This window comes from Pundamilia nyererei, unplaced genomic scaffold (genome assembly GCF_000239375.1).
Source record: "Pundamilia nyererei isolate P.nyererei 1_Seehausen unplaced genomic scaffold, PunNye1.0 scaffold00144, whole genome shotgun sequence".
NCBI lineage: Eukaryota > Metazoa > Chordata > Actinopteri > Cichliformes > Cichlidae > Pundamilia > Pundamilia nyererei.
In genome coordinates, this window is record NW_005187545.1 from 1398630 (window position 1) to 1421025 (window position 22396).

The window sequence follows — 22396 nt, forward strand, 5'->3', positions numbered from 1 at the left end:
CCCCCCCCCTTTCTTTTCTCTCTTTCTTTCTGTCCCTTTTCTTTTCTCTATTCCTCCACTTTTTTCTCCAGTCTTTCACGCCCTGTTCACTTTAGCAAAATATTCACACAGATAATAATATGAATAATAAAATAAAATAAAATAATAAGATTACGAGAGGAGCCTACAGTGAGTCCATAGTGCTCCTCTTGGTAAAGCTAATGTGTTTGACACAACAAAGCATTCACACCTAAGCAGTCTTAGCAAAAAGAAAAAAGAAAAAATGTCCGCTTGTTTCAGTCTAAGAAGAATGGAAAGAAAAGCGAGCTGTGGCAGAAAGTAGGAAGTGGAGAAAAAACTGTGACAGAGAAAAAAGAGGCTCCAGTGAATGTTGCATGATGCACCTAGCTGTTGCACTGTGAGAGGCCTTTCTCACTTGTTCCACACCATTAAAACCACTAGCATCTGTCACATCCTCACTGTTTCAGAATAACACATTGGCTCTGGCATTTTTTTCCTCATGTTTTCAGGCCATTCTCTCCGCGTGTGAAATAGTGGACATGAATCATCATTCTAGTACTTTTGATCCGACAGCTTTCACAGAATGAGAATGTGAGCGTACTGTGATTAGCAGCGAGACCTCTGGGTTACACTGGGCCATTTGGGCTTCTGTCATACTGCTGATTTGAGGCTTTCAAAAAGCCACAGACCACAGGAACCTCAGGCCGAGTCTTGCAAACAAACACATAAACACACACCCCCTGATTAGGGTTAAAAAGTCAACAAAGCTTGTAACCGCAGGAAAAAGAAAAAAAGAATACAGTAATGTATCCTTCCTGCATCTTTTCTATTCCTGTTTTTTTGTTACTTGGCCGGTGAATTACAGAAAGGAGACAGCAGAAATCAGAATAAATCAGAGTAAATCAAATAGCATGCGATCACTTCATGTTACATAAACAATCTGGCTATAGCTAATTGGCGAGGAAACGACAAAAACGATCTGTTAATCTGGCAGGCGTGTATGGTTGAGACTGCGGTACAGCTGGTACTGCAGACACAATCAACACGAAAGGGCACAACAACAGAAAACAGCCTGAGAGGTGCATGTGTGGAGCAGACAATGGAAGAGGACAGCTGAAGGTAGAAGGGAGGTAGGAGGGGAAAAAAAGCATTCCAGTGGCCTGAAGATCTCATTACAGTAGGCGTCTGTAGGGTTATGCCAGCTAATTACCCAACGCATTTGCCTTCATCTTTGTGTTTGACTAAATGGGTGGCTTGATCAGAGAGGTATGGATGAGGATACAGCAATTACCTAAATCACACGTCTCCCATTTTCAAACAATGCAGAAGGTTTTCCTGGGTCAGCTTTGATTAATGCTGGCTGCAGTGGGTGGTAAGATGCTCAAAAGCACTGAATATGTAGCTACATGCTAACTGTATGCATGAGATGGACAAATTATGAATCCCTACAATAGGTCTTTAATTGGGCCTCGAGAAGAGAAGAGTTTAAAAAAAATACTCATTCACATGGATTCAAATGGCGACCATCATGTGAATAGATACAGTGCAAAAGGACAAGAACACAGCGATCCTATCAGCAAGGCGACTTTTCAGAGGCAGCGGAGTGAAGACACTTCAAGGCCTTCATAGCCTTTATAGCATTCAGCCTTTGTGTACCATCTTTATTTAAGGATAAATACGTCTGGGTTACATATAATGATGACACAGAGACAGACGTGACAGTTATGTATGCAGTAAACTGTAGCAGCATGTGAAAACTTAACCATGAGTCACAGAGCTGCGGACAAATCACTAAACACAAAGATCAACACACCTATGATATATTTCCATTACGTGGATTGACTTATCCTAACCCAGGGTTTCCACTGTGCATTCACTTAAAAGGTGCAAAGTAACTGATTCTAAAAGCTAAAACTGTAATGTTAGAAAATTATGAACCAATTACTCAAATAATACAGACAAATGACTGGCGTGATTTTTTGTGAGAGGAAACACACCCTCACTAATAATGTTAATAATAACATAAAGTTGTTTGCAGCCAACTGGAGAAAAAAAAACATCAAGGTCCAAGAATCTGCATTTATTATTGATGCTCATCAGGGAAAGGCTTAAGACACGACTGTAAAACTTTAGATATTCCTACTATCCGCACTCCGAGAGCTTCCAGGATCGGTGACACTATTTTTGGGTCGGCGGTGATTTCATACCAATTGATCTCTAATCTAGAACATAACCTGCTCCTGAGCATATGAAATCTACAGCATAAGTTACCATCATAATATAGCCTGGTAAAGTACAGAAAAAACACAGCCTTTGTCGTACTAAACACCCAGGGTTCAACCTGAAGTTGCCCTGATAAGATGAAATCTTACTTCACACTACAGGCCTCAGGACTCCTGGCTGTAGGCTATAGCTTCTACTTGAAATGAATGTTCAAATTTCTTTTTTGAAAAGTCAATCAAATAACAACAAGGAGAAACAAAATAACCAGATAGCAAGGAAAAAGGTGCAAAGTTGAATAAAATTGACACAATGTTTGTGGTCGCATGTGTCTTTTTCTGTGTGCAGGATGGTTGTCTCTTCATAGGAAAGTGTGTGATGACTTTTACTGTGTCCCACGTGCCCAGGGAGCCTTGTCTAATAATCCGTCTGTAACATTAGGTACTAGAGTTAGTATTAAAAGAAGTCTTCCCTTTGTACTGTTGCCATGTTGAAGGTAAAAATACAACAAGCTGACACACTGTAAACACAGGTTACTTTCGGCAATAAACACCATCATGAAGCACTAACCTCCAACAGGAACTTCTCAGCCTCTGATGCCCTTCCAGCAGCAACACACTGGAAAGTGGCATTTTGCCCAGCATTGACCTCCTCATCTCCTAGCCTGGAGAAGTGTGGCGCCTTATCTAAAGAGACAGACAGAGAGAGAGAGACCCACTGTGAGATTAAAAAACAAAACAAAACATTACCTTTCAACCGTTCACAATGCAAGTCAGATTAACATAACATGTTTTTATCCAGGTTTTTTTTTGTTTGTTTGTTTTAAATGCAAGAACAGAAATTTCAGGCTTTTTCTGTTTTGAAACAGCAGACTTTGTATGAAACTGACCGGCTATGAAGGGCAACCATTAAAAACAGAAATCAGTTTATCAGTAGTTTGGCAGCAATTTATTCACATATTTTCATTCGGTTCATTCAGTTTGCATCAGCCTTTTCAGGCTGAGGGGTAAGAATTGATTTTCGTTTCCAGTTTCTCCACGGTCAAAATTAAGTCTAAATTTGCACTGCATTTTCAAAAAAATGTAATTACGATATAAAATACAAGAAAAACATTTATAGAAATTGAGTGTTGTTGAGGTTAAAGCCACTGATGCCCATTTTCTTTCTGTAATGTTTAATCCACCAGTATGTACAAAGCTCTGATATTTTTAATGCTAAAATTGTTGTTTTGGCATGAATTATTGTTGCTATCCATCAATTTTCAAATTTAGCTTTTTACAGAAATGCTGAAAAAATAGTAAAGCACAAAAATATTATTATCTAAGATGCCAAATTACAGTTATTTACTTGTGTTCCTGAACACGCAGATAGTTTTGCTCAACGTTATGCTCAATTAATCTGTGACTTCACAGAGAAGTCGAGTGCGTCGGCTCAAATTTGGGTATAAACAGGTGAATTCTCCAGTGAATTTTGACCAGTTTCCAAAATGCTCCCGTTTCTTTGTTTTTATGGCAGGTTGTGTAATAAATGTGTTCAGCGCTGCGTATATATTTTTATCGCGATGGAAATTCTGTAAATGCAAATGTGGGCAGTGGCTCGCTCAGAGCCCACCACTAAAATAACTTACAAACAACATCAGATTAGAGAGGATCTATAGATAAGCACAATGTGGGAGTGAATCTGTGGAAGAAAAGCCAGCGAGTGAGCATTGGCTCGCTGCATTTCGACTAATAATGTCCCAGCAACCTGCGCGGGAGCCGCCAATGAGTCAGTGTGTGGGAGTAGCCCTCTCACCCAACTCCATGATTAACAATAGAGCAATGAGTACCAAACCCCTGCAGAGCCAAATCACTGGGTAAATGCTGGCAGCACTGCCTGCCAACTCTGAGAGATGGGGTAGCAAAAGTTGACATGTCACTCCAGATGACTGACAGGAGGAGAATGCAGGGCTGCTGTGAAGCCGAAGCATCGGGGAGAAGCAAATGTTTGCGTCTCACTCATCTTCTGCCTGGTTTTGCACAAGACTCTGTTCCCATCTAGCTGCGAGGAAGATGACAATTTCTTCATCTTGTTTGTATACAGTAAGTAAAGGAGAGTGCTTGCATTTGTACCCCACATGTGGCCATGTTTCCTTTGAGTGACTTTCCCTCCTAAGGTTTATTCATAATTCATGCGAGCCAAATATACAGTAAACAAACACTGAAATGAGTGTGAATAGAAGAGAACAAGCTCTGCATTTGGAACCGACTGCAGTGTTATACAGCTAAATGTGTCAGATCCTATCCTCGGGACTCTTTAGCGCGATAAATATTTCATTGGGCTGCAACACTGGTTTCAGAGTCAAGGATTAAGACTCAGGAGAATACAACAAAAATGTCAACCATGCTTTATCCAGTATTCCCAGAAAGGAACTTTTTGTCGAGAGTTCCTCTTAGTTTTGTTTTTGTTTTTTTTGTATGCAACACTTAATGTCTTTTCACTCCTTTTCTTCCTCCACACTCTTTGCTGCCAAGTAAGGCAGGCTGGCTATGTGCCACATCATAAGGCATGTTCAGGTCTTGATGAGAGTCTTAATTATTTAATGACCACAGTGGGAGCATTCAGAAGTTGCCATCTGCTATGTCTGGAAGTAAAAGGGTGTCTGACTGGGTGATATGCATACAGTATGGGTACAAAGCAATCTTACAGCCAATGTTCACGTAATAGAGCTCCTGGTGGTATCCTCTGTAACGTGAAATCCCCGAGGTGTCCAACTCAGCAAGAATAAAAAAAAAAGAAATAAAAAACAGGGATATAACAGAGATCCCCCTGAGAGTAAAATATCCTTCAAGCTTGTGTCAGGTATATAAGTCACATGAAAGCAGCGTGGCTCAGGTGTTAAATGTGCTATGAGCTGACAAGAGCCCTTGTGTTCAGCAGTGGGACTGTACAGGGAGTGTGTAAGTGACAGGGAGAGACTTTGTCCGAGTATTAAGCTCGGGAGCTTTAGCGAATACATTTTATACACAGACTGTACATCACTGTGTAAAAGTCTTGAGCCACCACTCATTTCTTTATATTTTGCTTGGAAATGGGAAATAGGTGCTGTAATTGATTTAAACGTGAAACCATACATGTTAATACAGTATATAAGGCAAAAACAGAGCCAGTACTTTTTAATAAGCTTGAAAGTCAATATTTGATGTGACCACCTTTATTCTTCAGCACAGCCTGAACTCTCTCAGGCAGCTTTCATGTCATTTCATGATCTAGTTTTCAGGAATAGCTCTCCCGGCTTCTCTAAGGACAAAAATGGATGCTGTTTGGATGTTGGCTGCATTTTGTTTTGTCCAATGATCCCACACTGCTTCAACATCCGTGAGGTCTAAGCTCTGAGGGGCCAATCCATGACTGATTGGGTGTTTTTCTATCCAGGTGTTCTTTTACTGCATTGCCAGTGTGTTTGGGATCACTTTCGTGTTTAAATATGAAGTCATTGCTCATCACACACTTTCCAGATGGTATTTACATGGTGGATCAAAATCTGACTGTACTTTTCTATGTTCATATTTCTGTCAGTTTTGGCAACATCCCCAACACCACAGCTCCAAATCATGATGAGCCTCCACTGTGTTTTACATGTGACTGTAGACACTTACTGTTGCAGCTCACTCCTGAGCTCCTCCATGCACAATGATGACTTGAACCAAAAATTTCCAAACTGGATTTATCATCTATCAGACCTGTTGCCACTGTTTTATTTTACCATACCTCAGATTTTTCCTTTTCCTTAAAAACGACTTCTCGACTGCCCGCCTTCCACTGACACCATTTCTGGTGAGACTTCAGTGAGCAGTAGATGGATCAACTCAAGGGCCAGATGCATCTCTCAGGTCCTCTGTTAGATTTTTTTTTATGATGATGTGAATTTCAGATAACATTTATCTGCTGTAGATAGTTTTGGGGTTTTTTTGGCCTGCTACTTTTTCAGCTAATAGCTCTTTAGAAATCACTTTGTTGGTACAAAAATGCTATATTATATCTGTCAAACTGTTCTCTTTGTCACTTTTCAGAGATTCAACTTTCAGAGATTCAAAAAGATGGGGAAAAAAATGTTGTTTTTGCAACAGGCTTCTAGTAACAAAGTGCCTAAAGATGCAATTTAAAACGGGTTCTTTTGAGATGTTGTTTGTTATGTGTAACAGATTCATCTTGTGTGTTGTTGCCTTTTTTGTGCTTAAATGAGTCATAGGTCAGGGTTAAGTGGCTTACAAACAAAAACTCAGAAAACAGTCAGGTACAAAATGTTCAAAGAAAAACTGAGACCCTCATAAAGCCTGGAGAACTGCTAATCACTCACACAGTAGTGCATATAAAAGATGTATCCAAGCCTGAAAACTAAAGCTAGTGCCAATGTCATCGGTGCCTTAAACCTAAACAAACCTTGATGTGATTCACTCGTCACAGTCGTTTCAGGGACCTAGTAAGTGATACACATTTGATAATACTAGAAATAATCCAGCAGCAGTGACTGTAATTTGGTGTACACACCAACGTAGAAGGTGGCAGTGCCGCAGCTCAACACCGATTGCCACTTACCATAATAGGAAAGAAGAACTCCAGTTCCCAGCAAAGTGTGCGGCTGCAGCTGATCCATAAAATCAAGCTGAACTAGAAGACAGATAACACACTACCAGCACCTGACAAACCTACCTTGTTGTTGCTGGAGTTTGGAGAAAATTGCTGAGATATCACCAAGAGTTTGTTTGGTCAACATAACTGTAGCGGAAAAACCTGACAATATGACAGTCCTAGCAGGTTTTTAAAAAAAGCAATAATGTCCATCTTTTATATACTATTTATATACTCTTGTTTCACACAAAGTTGTCAAGTTTAGGAAGAAAACTGAAATGCTCCTTTCACTTTTTCACCAGTGACACAAAAAGCCCTGTGCTGCTGGGAGCTGTTTATTATAACAACAACAAAAAAACAACCCTGAACAGGAGGCGTTTTCATTAAGCTTTAAAATGCAGCTAAATGTAGAAAACCTCTTTATGAGTTAAGTGCAAGAAAATGCGAAAGCCTTCACAGAGACTGAATTTGAGATTACACTGATTAACAAATAAATCTGCCTGTCAAAGCGTGCTGGAGGCAAAACGACAGGTGTGTTCTCAGGTGGAAGGGAGTGTTGGCATTTGGGTGTCACAGTGTCTTAATAGTGCCGCTGTTGTCACAGCGTGCCCCGGGAGAGCTTGTCGTACTAATATAAAAGGTCAATCAGCCATTACTCTTCTCCTCATCACATTTATATTTCATGCTGCTTTAAAATCTGTTTTACTCCCACCCCAAGAAAAAAAGCTAAATATTTCTTTCCTGCAGCATCTTCTGTGACTGCAATCCACTTACAGCAAGGATAGTTGAGCACCATGATGTCATCTATGGCAATGTAGCCTCGCCGCTCCTTCGAAACCGTTGCCTCAATCAGCACCTGCAAAAGTGAACATTAATAAATGATGAGCAGATTTTATTCGTTAGCAAAGCAGCTAAAACATATACTTTTCATTAGCCTGATGCTCTCGAAGCTGAAGTGTCAGCGCATTTGAGGGCTGTGTGAATTCTACTCCACTCTGCTCTTGTTACTTCTACTGCGACAGGCGGATTAATTACAAACACACCCATCACCGCATGTTTTACCTCAGTCCACGGGGCCAAGGGAAATAATTGATTTATCAGGAGGTACACAGAGTTGTTTTTGTTGTGTCGCATTCTAAACGCAGGACAGCCACAGCAGCTGATAATGCAACTTGCCACGAGACTCAAGGGGAGGACAAACCTCCACACCCTCCTATGGAACAATAAGCTGGATGAGCTGTGGGCTCTCATGAAACCTAATCAATATCAAATCACCAACCTCAGTAACACTGAGAGAGTTATGGGACACGGGGGTGATGTTTGTTTTTGCACCACCAAGGACAGTCTCCCATCCACAAGTTTGATCAAAGGCCAGCTTTGAGTTATTGTTTCTCATAATCCTCTGACAAAGTGATTACAGCATGTTTCCTGTCGCTGGGTTTGGATTTTTACTGAGGCTCCACCCCAAATTAAAATGAAATCACATCCTCAAAGCTGCTTTAAATGTGTCTCACATGATATTCTAAATCATGTTAGCTTAATCTTTACAAGGTCAAATACACTGGCGGCCACCAGAGCTCCCCCTCAGCCTCCTGGAAGTACTGGATCATCTGTTACCAGGTTCAAAATGTTCCATTCTTATTGTTTAATGTTGAAACACTAAGCAGGCAACATCTTTTAACACTTTTAATTCATCTTTTAATTGTCCCCTGGCCTTAAAATCCAAACAGTTACATCAGTCTGACAGGAGGAAAGTTACTATCACTATGAAAATTCACAGAATGCAAATTGGGAAGAAGCTCTGAATGCTGTCAGAAGAAACTGTGGTGCTGGTGTAGATACATATTATACTGCACCGTTGAAAAACCTGCAAAATAAAAACAAACTCAGGGAAAAATATCACTGTAGCTGAATACTTCTCTGCCAATACCAAAATTATACTTTGCAAAACCTCTGTTTGAGAGCTGGTTAGGGTTGTTTTTGTTTTTTTTTACTTTTTGATATACACTCAAGGAACTTTGACACCCACATCATCTCTGCTACCGCAATCCTCTTATGTTTGAACACCTAATTTAAGAGTCACAACTGCATCTTCAGGACCTCTGGCCCAAACCGCAGCCTTCCACAGTCAGCAGGACGGAGACGGTCCACCTTCTTTGGGCTTTGAAAGAAAGACGCCAACCGGTGTGACAACAAACTCAGCCATGCGTGACCCCTAAAGGCACCTTCCCAGAGAGATGGTGATGGGATGTGAGGAGATTGGGGTCAGCTGAAAAAAGAAAAAAAGTCCAGACAGGATGCTATGCAGGAAGCCAGGCATGCACAGAGGGGAGGCTTGAAGCTTGCAGAAGGAGAAGTGGAGAGGAGAGGAGAGGAGAGGTGAAAGGAAAAGCAGGAGGAAGGGTCCTGGCTGCTGGGTCTCCTGGAGTTGGAGGCTGACCCCGCTCTGTCCACAGCTGGCTGCTCTACTCACAGAGGAGCACTGAGGCTAATCTCCTTCTGTCAGAGTCAATTTTTCCTGTTTGTTCCCAGACTTTGTTGGAACCTGAGCTGGAAGATGGCACCGCTTTTCAAAAGCAATATTAACGTTTTACTGTTTTCATCGTTTTCCCCCTTCTTCAGGTTGTCAATTCGCTTAAAAGCAGAGTCCTCACCTCTGATTTGATTTTCTCTGCTTTTCCATTTTTCGCTGTCTGCCTTTATTTCTTTCATCTTCCTCTCACGTCTTCTTTACTTAACTCCTTACAAGCCCCTGCTTAACCAGAAAATAAACAAACAAATCATTGCTATAATGAAAGCATAATATACTTCCGTATGTTGACCTGAATTAGCTGTGTAAACACATGCGGCCATGCCATTAGACTAACATCAAAATTAGCCAGAAACACTGATTGGGCTTAATGGCATACAAGACAGAGGGAAAAAAATGTCTCGGAAGTCTAATTAAGGTGTTATTACTCTCCACTGAGCTAAAGCACTGAGGAGATTGATTGCTGGTTAATCCTTGAACTTCTTAGCCATTAGAAGAGCAGCTTTTTACGAGGGAGACATTCAGAGCATTTGTTTTAATAAACAACCTCTGTGGATTTTTATTGAAAGCCACTTTCCCAATGAAACTTTCCATGTGCCTATTCTTTACTCTAATGAGCTGCTACTTTTCTTTCTCGGGATAAAAACGCAGGCATCATCTTTTGGAGATAAAAAAATAAGGAAATAAATAAATAAAAGAGTGACACCACAGTGATTTACAGCTGATATAAGATGCACATTATGAGAACATATTACATTATCCTGTAATACTGGCTTTTAGAAACGGTTATAATGTATACAAATCTGGAGACAATTTATTTGGCCCTATAAACGACCTGCTACCTTTTCTCCAGTCACGAGACACAATTAGGCACACCAGGCTTTCACTCACCATGAGACGCAGTCATGCATTAGATAGATGATAAAGGAGTGCGTGCTGAAGTAAATCTGATGGGGTAGGAATACCAAAGAATAGCAGCCAGTGTCTGAAGATATAATTTCAATGTCAAGAATCCCAATTCGCTCTGTACAGCGTTAAAAAAAACGAAAACCTTTAACGTAGCCATGGGCTCAGCTTGAGGACTCTCAGCAGGCTACAGCGAGGAAAATAGCAGAAATTATCAGACAAAGAGGAGACGCACAGATTCTCATTTACAAGCCTTTGATGTGTTTAATGCATGTTATCTTTTTCCTTTTTAACTGAAATTGGTTTTATAAGTAAACAAGATAACATCATGGGAAATGGTTTTACATATCGAGACTTAATAATAACAATGTGAAAAAATGTCTGAGTGTGTCTATGAAAGCAGACGCTCTGTCACTTTGTTATTCTGGAGCATTCAGGTGTGTCTTAACACAATGCCAAGGAGAAAAGATGTCAGAACTGATCTTAGAGGAGCAGCTGTTGCTGCCCATTAGCCTTGGAAGGGTTATAAGGGCATTTCCAAACAATTTAAAGTCCATCATTCACAAGTTTATTCCCATGTGGGAAACATTCAAACACTAGTCAATCTTTCCAGGAGTGGACATGGCAGCAAATTCACCCCCCAAGGTCAGACTGTGCAATGATCAAAAGAGCTACATGTCAGACTCCACAGGCCTCAGCTAGCATGCTTCATGTTCAAAAGTTCAACATACTATAATTAGAAAAAGCTTGAACAGGTAGAGGTTTTTTAGAAGGGTTGGCAGGAGTTTCTTCACTCTAAAAAGAACATCAGCAGCACGGTTTACGTTTGCACAGTTGCATTTGAACAAACCACAAGACAGGTGGTGGTGAGAATTAGCTGTAATGCTCAGTACCGTGTTAGTGCAAATTAGTGCAAACACCACATTTCAACAGTCAGGCACCGTGGTGCAGGGCTAATGACCGGGGCTTTTTTTTGCAGCCACAGTCGCCGCAGTCATCCAGTCGATCAGACCACGAACTCCTCTGCACACCAAAGTATTCTAGAGTCAAATATGAGGCCGTCTGTCTGACTGAAATCGGGGTCATGCAATAGGACAACGATCCCAAACACAGCAGCAAATCTATAACATAATGACCCAACGTCCAGACCTCAGTCGGATTAAAATGCTGTGGCAAGAGTGACGATGATGTGAGAGACTGATAAAGTCACACAGAAAATGATTACTTCAGTTTATCACTGCTAAAGGTGGTTCTACAAATACTCAATCCTGTTCTTGTTTACTTTCAAAACGCTTTCACACGATTGTATATTCACATTTTCTCAATCATTTGCTAAAAAAAGAGGTGAAACACACATTGAACAAAACATTTCTTGTGCAGTTTTTTTATAGATGACACAAATATGTAGGGAGTCAACATAAAACTATCATAAATGCCTTTGTGCACGATAATCATGTGGCAAACGTTTGACATCGTGTCAGCCATGCAGTGTGAAATTAAAATTTCATAGAAATCACCAGGTAAAAGAAAAGAAAAAGAAAAATATTATGTTTGCATCATACCATATAAACACATGGGGAAAAGTAAGAAAAGGAAATAAGAAGACAGGAGGGGTCGGCTGGGACCGGGTGGGTTCAGCGCAGAGGTGCATGTCTCCGGCTCTAGTTAGCAGTTTTGGGGGCTCGATAACATCTTTAATATTTGATAACAAGATTCTCCAGGTATTGCAAACACTCTAAACCAATATGAGGCAGAGAGAAATATGGCAATGCACAGCAGATCGCACTCGCACGACATTTTCAATCGAGACATCTCAAGGTGATCTTACTGCCTTCTATTTTCCATTCCTGAAACCCATTGCACTCCAAATCCCAATTTAACACCTGTGATAGGAGGAAGAGACTCCTGTCAGCCTTCGCATTAATATACACGGCAACCTGATCAGAAAATTTACAATAAACTGCACATAAAGTGCAAACATAGACATGTTAAAGAAAAAAAGAAAAAGAAAAACATCATCATTCATTTTCGATAAAATCCTCAAACACTCAAGTTGGATATAATCAAGAAAATAATTTTTTAAATCACCAGGAAAGCGAACAAAGGAGATTGGAGTGATTGTGGTTTTTCAGCATATTAATCCCCTTAGTTTTGGTGATTATCAGAGAATTTGTCAGACTCCACTTAATTACATTCCACAATGACATTTTCAAGAAATAAACACAGACTGAGTGCGTGCCCCACACAAAGTATTTCATTACACCCCAAAACGGTGAAAGCTCGAGTGTAATCTCACGTCTGTATCTCTGCAGTGTAAAAGCCTGACATTTTGTATCCCTGTGCTGTAGGCAAGAAACTGGCTCCTCCAATATGTCCTGAAACCTAATAAGGCAGAAGAACTTGAGGATTTAAAAACTGTCTCCAAAAGCTTGTGTGTTCCCGTGGGATTTATTTTAGTCACAGACAATGATAAGAAGGACCCATTATCCACCGCTGCTTCAAAAGAGTGCTTTTCTACTTTAATGACAGTGTAAATCAGCCTGCCTATCATTTGAAACCCAAAGTGGAAGTATTACACCTGCCATGGAGCTAATATAAACAAAGACTTTCACCATTTAAAGTCACACAAAGCTGCTGCTATACAGCTAAAAAAAAAGAAAACATGTAAAAATGAAAGTTGAACGCAGTGCCACTGCAAACTTCTCTTCCCCCTTTTCGTTGCTGCTTCACAATAGAGGATGGCCAGCACTATTAGATACCATTAAAGAAAACATTGAGCTTTTACACCTCCCCACTTGCCCTTCTCTCCGTTCTGTCTGTGCAACAGAGAGCAATGACGTGTTGCAAGACAAGGCCCACTGTCATTCCACAGTGATGAGGTTTTTGACTGCCGAGGGATTAGCAATGTAAGCCGTGGCATATGTGACTTTGTGGAGGCAGTTTGTTTTGTTTCCTTTGTACTCAGAAGCAGTATGAGGTCAGCTGAGTTAAAGTGAAATGTGAGATGAAAGTAGAAGAAAGAAAGAAGGAAAACTACATTGCTTTAATTCCTCACAAGCTAAAATTGGATACAGTTTTTCTAACGGTGCCAATATCTGCTGATCAAATCCCAAATATTAGCAATTTAATCCAATCTGAACACCGTGTTCCCCCCCAACATGACATAAAAGCCATTAGCAGTTTAAGCTGTTCTATTAAAAGCCACTACTGTCAATTCTAATTCAAGTGTAAGGCCCATCTTCTTCTTCTTCCCTTGTCCTGTCTTCAGAGCCATCCACTCCTCCTCATAAGCCCATTATAAAGCTCCTTCTCCTATCTGGAGCCTCTCATTGGCAGCTGCAGCATAATTCTGACTCACCTATGAGCCATCAGTGTTTACTGGGATGCTAACGAGACCGAGAGACGAGAAAGTACACAGCTCCCCGGAGAAAGGGAAAGGAATAAACCGGCGATGTTCAAAAAGCAAATTCAATAGCACTTGACTGGCGAAGAAAACGCAGGATAGGTTTTATTATTTTATTCAGGACTTATCTGCGCTGATGTTATGATAGGGTGAAACTGTGGTTAGTGAGTCTGTTTTATAACACGGAGATGGCAGCTCTCTTCCACTTCCAGCTCGCTCACTGTTAAACATGCAGAATGAGAGCAAACCTCCACTTAATGTATTTAATAAGGGTACAGTGAAAGTAGCGATTTGCGATGAAAATGCCATGAAAAGAAAAGAATCAGACAGTGTGGACCTCATTATTTGCCACTGATGAGCAGTTTCACTGGCAGGCGTCCTTTGCTACTCTGTTTATGGGGCCAAAGCTCAAGAGACACTGCAACTGGATTTGGCACTGATTAGTGCAGCTCGCTGTCTTCTTGTATAGTTAGTGATTTGTAGCTACTGACTTGATATCCAGAAATATAGCTACAGATGGCAGCGCCACAAACTCAGTGGGTTTCACTATAATGGTTTGTTTCTCTTTGAATCAAAGAAAAATAATGTCCCTTGTTAACTTAGGTCAACAAACGTTGGTGTTTAATTATAACCTGGAAAAGAAGTAGATACATAAAGTATGCCTGAAATATTATTTTCTGCTATCAGTCAAGTGCCCCTGACTGTAATACTGTTCTGTACAATATATACATGTGTTTGATCCTGTTAACCTAACATTGTTTACCTTATTTTCAGATCGCATGATGTCGGGAGAAAGGCATCACCCTGCATCTACACCCCAGGCCTGCACAACGCTAAGGACTATTATTTACATAGTGAAGGTCACATCTTGCAGGACTGAATAGAATTTAATTAAGTCAGCAGGATTGACAGTTCTTGATAAAATGCACACTACTCAACTTAATTGCTTTTTGACAGCTCCGCAGAGTTTGCAGAAAGAAGAAATTGGATTAATAGACGGATAACACTCACGCTCACCTGACTGTGCCATGTGCAGACCACAGCATATCAGACCCTCACAGTGCATGCCAGTCACTGTCTGCGTGCTGCATGCACACAATGGCGTATCACGCGAATTGTTAGAGTGAAGTGAAAGTGCAGAAAAACAAACCTCGCAGGGTGAAATCTCCACCAGGCATTCCCTTGTGAGATCTACTTAGGTGCTTTAAGCACCAGCATTGGCTACATCCACAAGGGAATCAGTGCTAATTAAGTTGCAAATGTAAGTAATTAACTGTACCTCGAGGCTAAAATGAGTAGTGATCAACAGAGCCTCACTGTGTACCATTTTTAAGCTCTACATGATCGCGGTCAATGAGTCTGTATATCTCCAACAAAAAAAATAAAATGTTAAGTTCTTAGAGGAGCATCAAGCAGCTGCTTTGAACAACACGTCCGACATATTAAAAGCGAGGATGACGGAGACTTTAAGTCAGTTTTAAATCAGTTTCATCAACATATTTAAATATGAATGTTTGTACCTGGTATTCGTTCGGCCAGAAGGTGCTGACAGCCAGCTCAACCTGATGCCACTGTTTGCCATGAGGCCCCGACGTGTTCCACACTGGACTGCCGAGCGGGCCGCCGTTGACCCGCACATATGCCCGTAGAGCCCCGGGACTGTGGCCATCACGGCTATACAGGAAGTAGCTGAACTGGACGCAGTGCGTGTCGTTTTCACTCAGTGTCTGCAGCAGCAGCTGAGCACGATGACCCACGGCATGCTGGGAGGAGTTCACCAGCATATAGGACCCTGGAAAAAAAGCAGGACAGAATCCAACAATTAATCGCTCTATTCAACATTTATGTGTTATTAAAAGTCGGGGTCATTAACTGTGAAGCCAATTTTTCTGCTGCTCTGTATTTGGCCGGTTTAAGCCTGAAAACAATGTAAAAGTATTTTAAATCATTGCGTTCACCAGATGTCTTACATGCGTCAAAAACAGACATCATTTACAAGTTGCGGAAGTGAAGCGTGCATTTTAAAAAAGTTAACTAGTCTCTCGAATGCCTGAGGTGTTTATTCATTTTAAATTGGAAAATGAAGTCAACCACACAGACACTTGCACTATCTTCTACACCCGTGTTTTCCTGAGGCAGTAATAGCTTTTTGGACATTCATGTATTTTTCATTCATGTATTTTACAATTTGACTGTGTTGTTTTCTTTAGACACAAGGGGCAATATTGAAAATCATAGTTTGAGTTTATTTATATATGTAATAATGCATGATGGGAAAATAAACAATCTACAGTACTGCACAAAACTCTTGAGAAACCCATCACTTTTTTATTGTGCTTCGAAAATGGGAATTAGGTGCAGCAATTTATTGAAACATACATTTAAACGCAGCATGTAAGGCGACTCTAATGAGCTTCAACACAGCTTGAACTGTTATTGCTTTACGTAGCTTTCAGGAATAGTACTCCAGGCTTCTTGAAGGAAAGTTGAAAATACTTCTTTGGATTTTGGCTCCTTTCGTTTTGCAATAACGTTCAGGTTCAGGCAGTAGTGAGGTCAATCCATGACTAATAGTGTTACTGTGTTTTTCTATCCAGGTATGATTTTGAAGTATTGGCAGTGTTTTTTTGGAGTCACTGTCATGCTGAGAAATTAGGCTGTTGTAAATCAGATGCTTTCCAGATACAGGTACTGCATGGAAGATCAAAATTTTGCTTCGTAATTCCATTAATTCTGATCTGAAAAGATCGCCAACACCAGAGGCTGAAATCCAGACACCGTATTTTATAGATGTTATAGACGCTCATGGTTGTACCCATCTCCTGACCTCCTCCATACATATTGGTGATGATTTGAACCAAAAATTCTGGATTTTGGATGCTTTACTTTGTCAGACCTCTTGCCAATGATTTTCAGTTCAGTTCTTGTGGAATTTGGCACACATCAACCTTTTCTTCCTATTTGCCTTCCTTAAGAATGGCTTCTTGACAGTAGTTAGTAGTGGACTGAACAACCATATCCATCTGTCAGGTCCTGTGTCAGGTTTCTACTAGATTTGTCCTGTTTGTTAAGGACAATTTGAGTTTCCTCAAATTTTTTAAGGACACACTGCACACCATGCAGAAATGTATCAACCTTTCAGCTACTGGCTGCTTGGGAATCACTTTGTTACGGAGCCCCGCAGGGGACATGGCAGAAAGAAAAGATTAAGACGGACTTTTGCGAGATCTCGCAAAAGCCCGTCTTAATTTTTTTTTCTCCCATGTCCCCTGCGGGGCTCCGTACTTTGTTGATGCAAGAATGTTATTTTATGCCTTTTGAACTGTGTTATATTTGGCATTTCTCAGATTCAGCTAACGAAATGGGAACAAATTATGTTTTTGTGACAGGGTCCTACTAGCAACTTTAAAGTGAATCAGAAACAGAATACTTTATTAATCCCTAAGGAAACTGTGTAGACACACATGCTCGAAGACAGTAAGAACAGAAACTAAATACAGGTTGCAACACATAACATAATAGCTCTAATTATTATTGTTATTATATCTGTGTGCTACACAAAATTAATATACTTTGACATCAAGTTGCCCCTCTTATCTTTCTTCTTTTCTCTGTAGAGGATGTGCAAATGTGCCCTCTTTGCTAAGTTGCCCGTCGGCTTAACAAAAAAACAAAATGTTCCTTTGGAAATGGTACAAGGACTGGACTGAGGATGAGTGAAAATGCAGCTAATGTCCAAAGAAAAACTTTGAAACATCTTTAGAAAGCCTGGAGAACTACTGCTCAAGACCGCTATAACAAAATGACAAGAAAGTCTGGCTCCCTGGAAGTAAAATATAACGAAACGAGGGCTGGCTCATGACTCGCACAGTACCGTACAAGCGTATATGAAAAAGAGAGTAAATTAGTTACATTAGTGCTCATACCGCGAACATGTCCATAGCAAAGACTTGTTCATCTAATTTAAGTGGTTGAGCTTTGCAAATGAATCACTGAGGCATTTTTGGGAAACAGACTCCCATGAACCAAGGCAAACATATCAGACAAGGAACAAATCTTTTTTTAACCACTTTTCGCCGTGTGAATCAGAAAGAAGAAAAATGAAAGTATTATCCACCAAGTCACTGCTATGTGTGTAGGTGGTTAACAAAAGGGGGGAAAAAATTAAATGTGGGCTTTTGAATGTACAGACACATTCAATTCTGGCGATGGCAGCAGTGAATACCGGAGACAAATGAGGGGACCGAGTGAGAAAAGAAACTGAGTGAGAAAAATGAGCTCATGGCCAGTTTCCCTCTTCACCAAGGTGACGCCGAGGTAAAAACGAGATTCACAAACCCCCCGACCGCCCCAAAGCCTCCTCTAATCAGGATAACATAACCCCATTGCCCTTTGCCTCGCATCTGTCCTGCCTTGAGTCTGTGCCCACTAACGTGATTAGCACAACAATGTTTGGAGACCTTCCTGTGTACTCAAATAATCAAGCCTGTTGTCTTTGTACTCCAAGGTCTTTCTGTTCTCAGTCAGAAACAAGCCCGAGAGACCAGACAGTCACAGCCTTGGCGCCAGGTGTCCAGAAGACACTTATTCTCCTCTCAGATGTAATAGCATGTGAATGGTGCAGAAGCCAGACAGAGGAAAAAAATCTTAACATCCCACCGAGTTTGCACCTCTGAAATAGGAGTCTCTCTGACAATAAGCATCTGGGGCAACACACCATACCTACAGAAGTACTCTGAGTTATGAATATAGAAGTCTTTAGCTTTTTTATCCTCATCTCTATTAAACGCCAAACAAGCACCTGATGGAGTCATCCGCTTCTTCACAAGCACAACCAGCCACTGAGAACACACTAATTACCTCTTTGAGCGCAAATAAGACAAAATGCCTAAATTTACAAGCTGATGTTCTACATAATGAGATTGAGATTCACAACCCTTAACCCCGGAGCCATAAAAAACATTAAATCAAGGAGCTGTATGGCCACTCATTACGTGAAAGCTATACGTGGCCTTTGCTATAAAACCGCATTGCACTGCAGCGCACTGTCAACACCTCCTGATTTGTGTCCTGTCCTGCGCTTGGCATCTCGGCACTCTCATTTCGCTTTGCTTAATTAGATCTTTCAGAGTCCGTCTCCTCTCTCGCACCCTCCAGGCCCACGAGGGACTCATAAAATACCAGAAAAGGGCTGAGGTGCTGAGGCCATACTGTCCTCACTGTGCCTCCTGTTTTATATATAGGCATTATTAACACATTTCTGTTGACTCTGCAATAATGTCACGTGAGAACGGACAGAGCAGCCGCCCTGCTGCCCTTTAACCTGCTTGAAGACTCAAACCGAAGACGGAGTGAAGTCATAAATTTAATAAGGGTTAGCACGTGTGGGTGAAAGCAAATGATGGCAAAAAACTGAAACACTGTGACAAATTAAATGGAGGTCCTGGACACAGTCGGTGCAGTAATCCTGATATACTGGGAGATAATCCACATTAGCTCGCTCAGTATGGGCATTATGTATATTACTTGATTTGATTTGGCAAGTTTTCGAAGCCCTGCCTCTGTGTAAGCAGGAATTTCTGCTCCTAATTAAATGGTTGTGTCTGAGGGCTGAAAAGGCTAAGCAAAAGCATTTAACAAAAGGAAACATAATGGGAAATTAATCAAATCTATTTCTACACAATGTGTTTCTTTTTTCTGTTACGTAATCCGTTTAGTAAAAAAGTAAATAGACATTGATTTTTTTGTGCCTTTTCTCATACACAGACAACAAATATATCTCCTTTCTTTTAAAGGGAATTAACACTTTAAATAAGATACAAAGATATAATTTAATTCGAGCACACATAAGGCGGGAGACTGGGAGACCTCCGTGTACTTCAGAACCAATGTTGAACAGCGTGAACGGAACATGAAGAAAATGAAATGTTTTCAGGCATAAACTGAAGTGGGTGACGGTGTGACAAAATGTCTTTTTGCAGCAGCCCTCTCTGCACACTCCATCTGACCTTGTTTGCCAAGTCTATATTATGGAGACAGAACATCTCTGCAGGGCCCTGTGCAAGGACGGAGACGAGAAAAGGAAGGGCAACACCTATTCAATTTCCTCTCAATAACTGACACTTTGGAGAAGGCGTCGATTTTTGATTAAAAAAAAAAAAAAAACAAGCGAAAGAAAGAAGACCTCATCGGGGTCAAAGGGCTGCCTGCGAAGTGGTCCAACTTCAGAGTGCATTGCAGTGATGGGATTGTTAATATTAACCGTTAAGGCCAGTCAATTCAGGTTTACCTTGACATAGGGACACTGAACAACATCTTTAGAAGAAACCGCGAAGACGAAGAAATTGTTATGTCCTAGCGAGTCATCTTCGGGAAGTAAAGAAGAGGTCAGACTGAATTGTTACTGTCTTGCACACGCAAAGTAATGACACCGTTCAGTCACTCGAAAAAACCCTTGGATTTATCTGAAAAGCGCTCCTCAACCAGAGTTTGTCTGCTTTTATTATAGTCATCAGCTCATTGATTGAACACCTGGAGTGTCAATGTGTCATTAGAACCCACCTAAACTGTGGCGTAAAGTCATTTTTGCTTCAGTGACACCTGCCGCTGTAATCCATTCAAACAACCAAATGTATTTCAGGTCTATAAGGCAACATCTGAAAAGTCTACAGCTATGATGGCAAACTGTTCATGTTGCTGTATCGCCACTAATGTTGAATACTGAGGTGTATTGGTCAATTTTCATGTTTACATTCAGTTTTTTAGCATTTTATGAAGTCGTTCAACACAAAATTTAAAACAAATATGTTTGTCAAGCTGCCCACACAGGAAGCCATTTGTTCATCGTGCATTGCTTTCAAGCTGACAGTTGATCACTTGTGGGCATTGCAGGTAACCTTGGAAACCCTCTAAAGTATTTAGGTCATGCATCAAACAACAGTATCCTGCACTCTTATTGGTCGTCGCTTTAATCACTGAAGTGAGTTGTTGTTGGCGGTTGAGACGAGTTTCTCTTGGGTCCCATCCGCTTTGTGTCTCCAGGGTTATTTTGACCATAGCTGCTTAGAGTTGTCAAATATCACTGGCTTTCTATGGTTACTCCATTGCTGCAAATCACCTCCAGTGTGGACACAGCTAAAAAGCATCTTAATTGAAGACAAACTAAGTGCAAAACAGTTTCTCTTTCTTCATTTTACCATGCTTCTTGCTGAGAACTATATGGAACTGCCCATGTCCTCTGACTCTACCCTGCTGCTGAGCAATGTTGTGGGTAACGCTTTCCAAAGCAATGCATCACTGTAATCTCATAAATTCAACACTAAATTCAGTAATTACATTGCAGTTACAATTATGTTGTTACTTGCATTACAAAGGTTTTTCAGTTATCTGAACGATGGCTGGACAGAAAGAAAAAACATCAAACATATTTGATCCTTCCTGAACACAATCACCGCTAAAATGAGCTGAAATGGGTTCAAATGCATCGAGGAGGAAAACAGCGGTCCGCTCTACAACTCTTGAGGAGAGGAGATATGAACATTAGGTTTATTTTTATTGCACGAAAGAACAAGAGCATGATGATAAAGTGCAGACTATATCAGGACACATAATTATTGCATTGCACCGCTAGCACAACATTAGTTCAAGCATCTGCAGCATGCTAACACTGAGACAGAAAACCCAGAACCCCGAGTGAGCTTCAACAGGTAACAAAGTCATGGTAGCCTCCGTTTCAAGGTAGAATCACTGTGGCGTTTGCTTTGAAGACTCTTTGGGTGCTTTTCAACTTTACTTTTTTCTTGTAGATTTTGTAAACACTAAAAGAAAGATTGTATTTTTGTCCTCATGGGAGTTTGTGTCCGTGTATGAGAATGTAGGTTCAGGTTTATATAGTTAACCAATAGTTATGTGACAGTGCTTCTTACACATCATGTAAGAAGTAACATGAAAATAATGTATTGAGTAGTTACTACTTACATTTAAGAAAAGTAACGAGTATTGTGTAATACACTTTTCTGAGTAAATACACCAACACTGTTGCTAAGTAACTTTAACAAATCTTCCCAGAGGCAAATGTTGCTGCTCACAGTATCTTTTCCGTCTCAGGAGAAAATAATCAACTTCATTTAAGGAGCCTGATGAATTCTGACCTGTTTCTGGTGAACTGCCCTTTGGGAGAATTAAGGAGCGAAACAACAAATCAATTACTGACTAATTATCCTGCGTAGGTTGAAAATAACTAGAGAAACCCAGTTCTCTTAGATTGTCTTTAATTTTGAGTTCAACAGCCTCATGGAGCAATCAATAAACAAAAAAAGGAAAAAGCTTGTAGGATTCAGATCTTGGCATTGTCTGACTTTGGTGTCAGATGAAGTGCATGCAGTGCTGAGAACAATGCAAGCTACCGTACTTTTGCCATTAATGAAAACTGAAAGTACAATAAAGTTACTCATCATATTTTCCTTGCATTTAAATCTGGAAGTCACTCTTGACAGAATTCAGCATGAAATATCCCACGCTGCTCTTTCTTTCAGCAGCCAGCAGATCATCACCTTAAACGTGCAGTACCAATCATCGCACGTCACCAGCACCAAAAACACAGCATGAGCAACTCAACTGCAAATATAAAGAAAAAGACGAACTACACCTCGGTATGACAGACTGACGCACGCCAACGCAGCCCTTCCAAATGCTACAACACAAGTGACGTGCAGTCGGCAGACACA

At 40.7% G+C, this 22396-nt stretch overlaps 1 protein-coding gene across 4 annotated transcripts in view; it reads right to left on the reverse strand.

Annotated features, from left to right (window-relative positions):
• The window catches only part of ptprub (protein tyrosine phosphatase receptor type Ub), a 188094-nt gene that overhangs the window by 74278 nt on the left and 91420 nt on the right, over positions 1-22396 (reverse strand). For all 4 annotated transcript variants that reach the window (XM_005744492.2, XM_005744491.2, XM_005744490.2 and 1 more), the window contains exons 3-5: positions 15191-15462; positions 7606-7687; positions 2791-2906 (exon numbers count right to left, since the gene is read on the reverse strand). In XM_005744492.2, coding sequence (XP_005744549.1) covers positions 2791-2906; positions 7606-7687; positions 15191-15462 — 470 coding nt within the window. The remainder of the gene's footprint in view (positions 1-2790; positions 2907-7605; positions 7688-15190; positions 15463-22396) is intronic.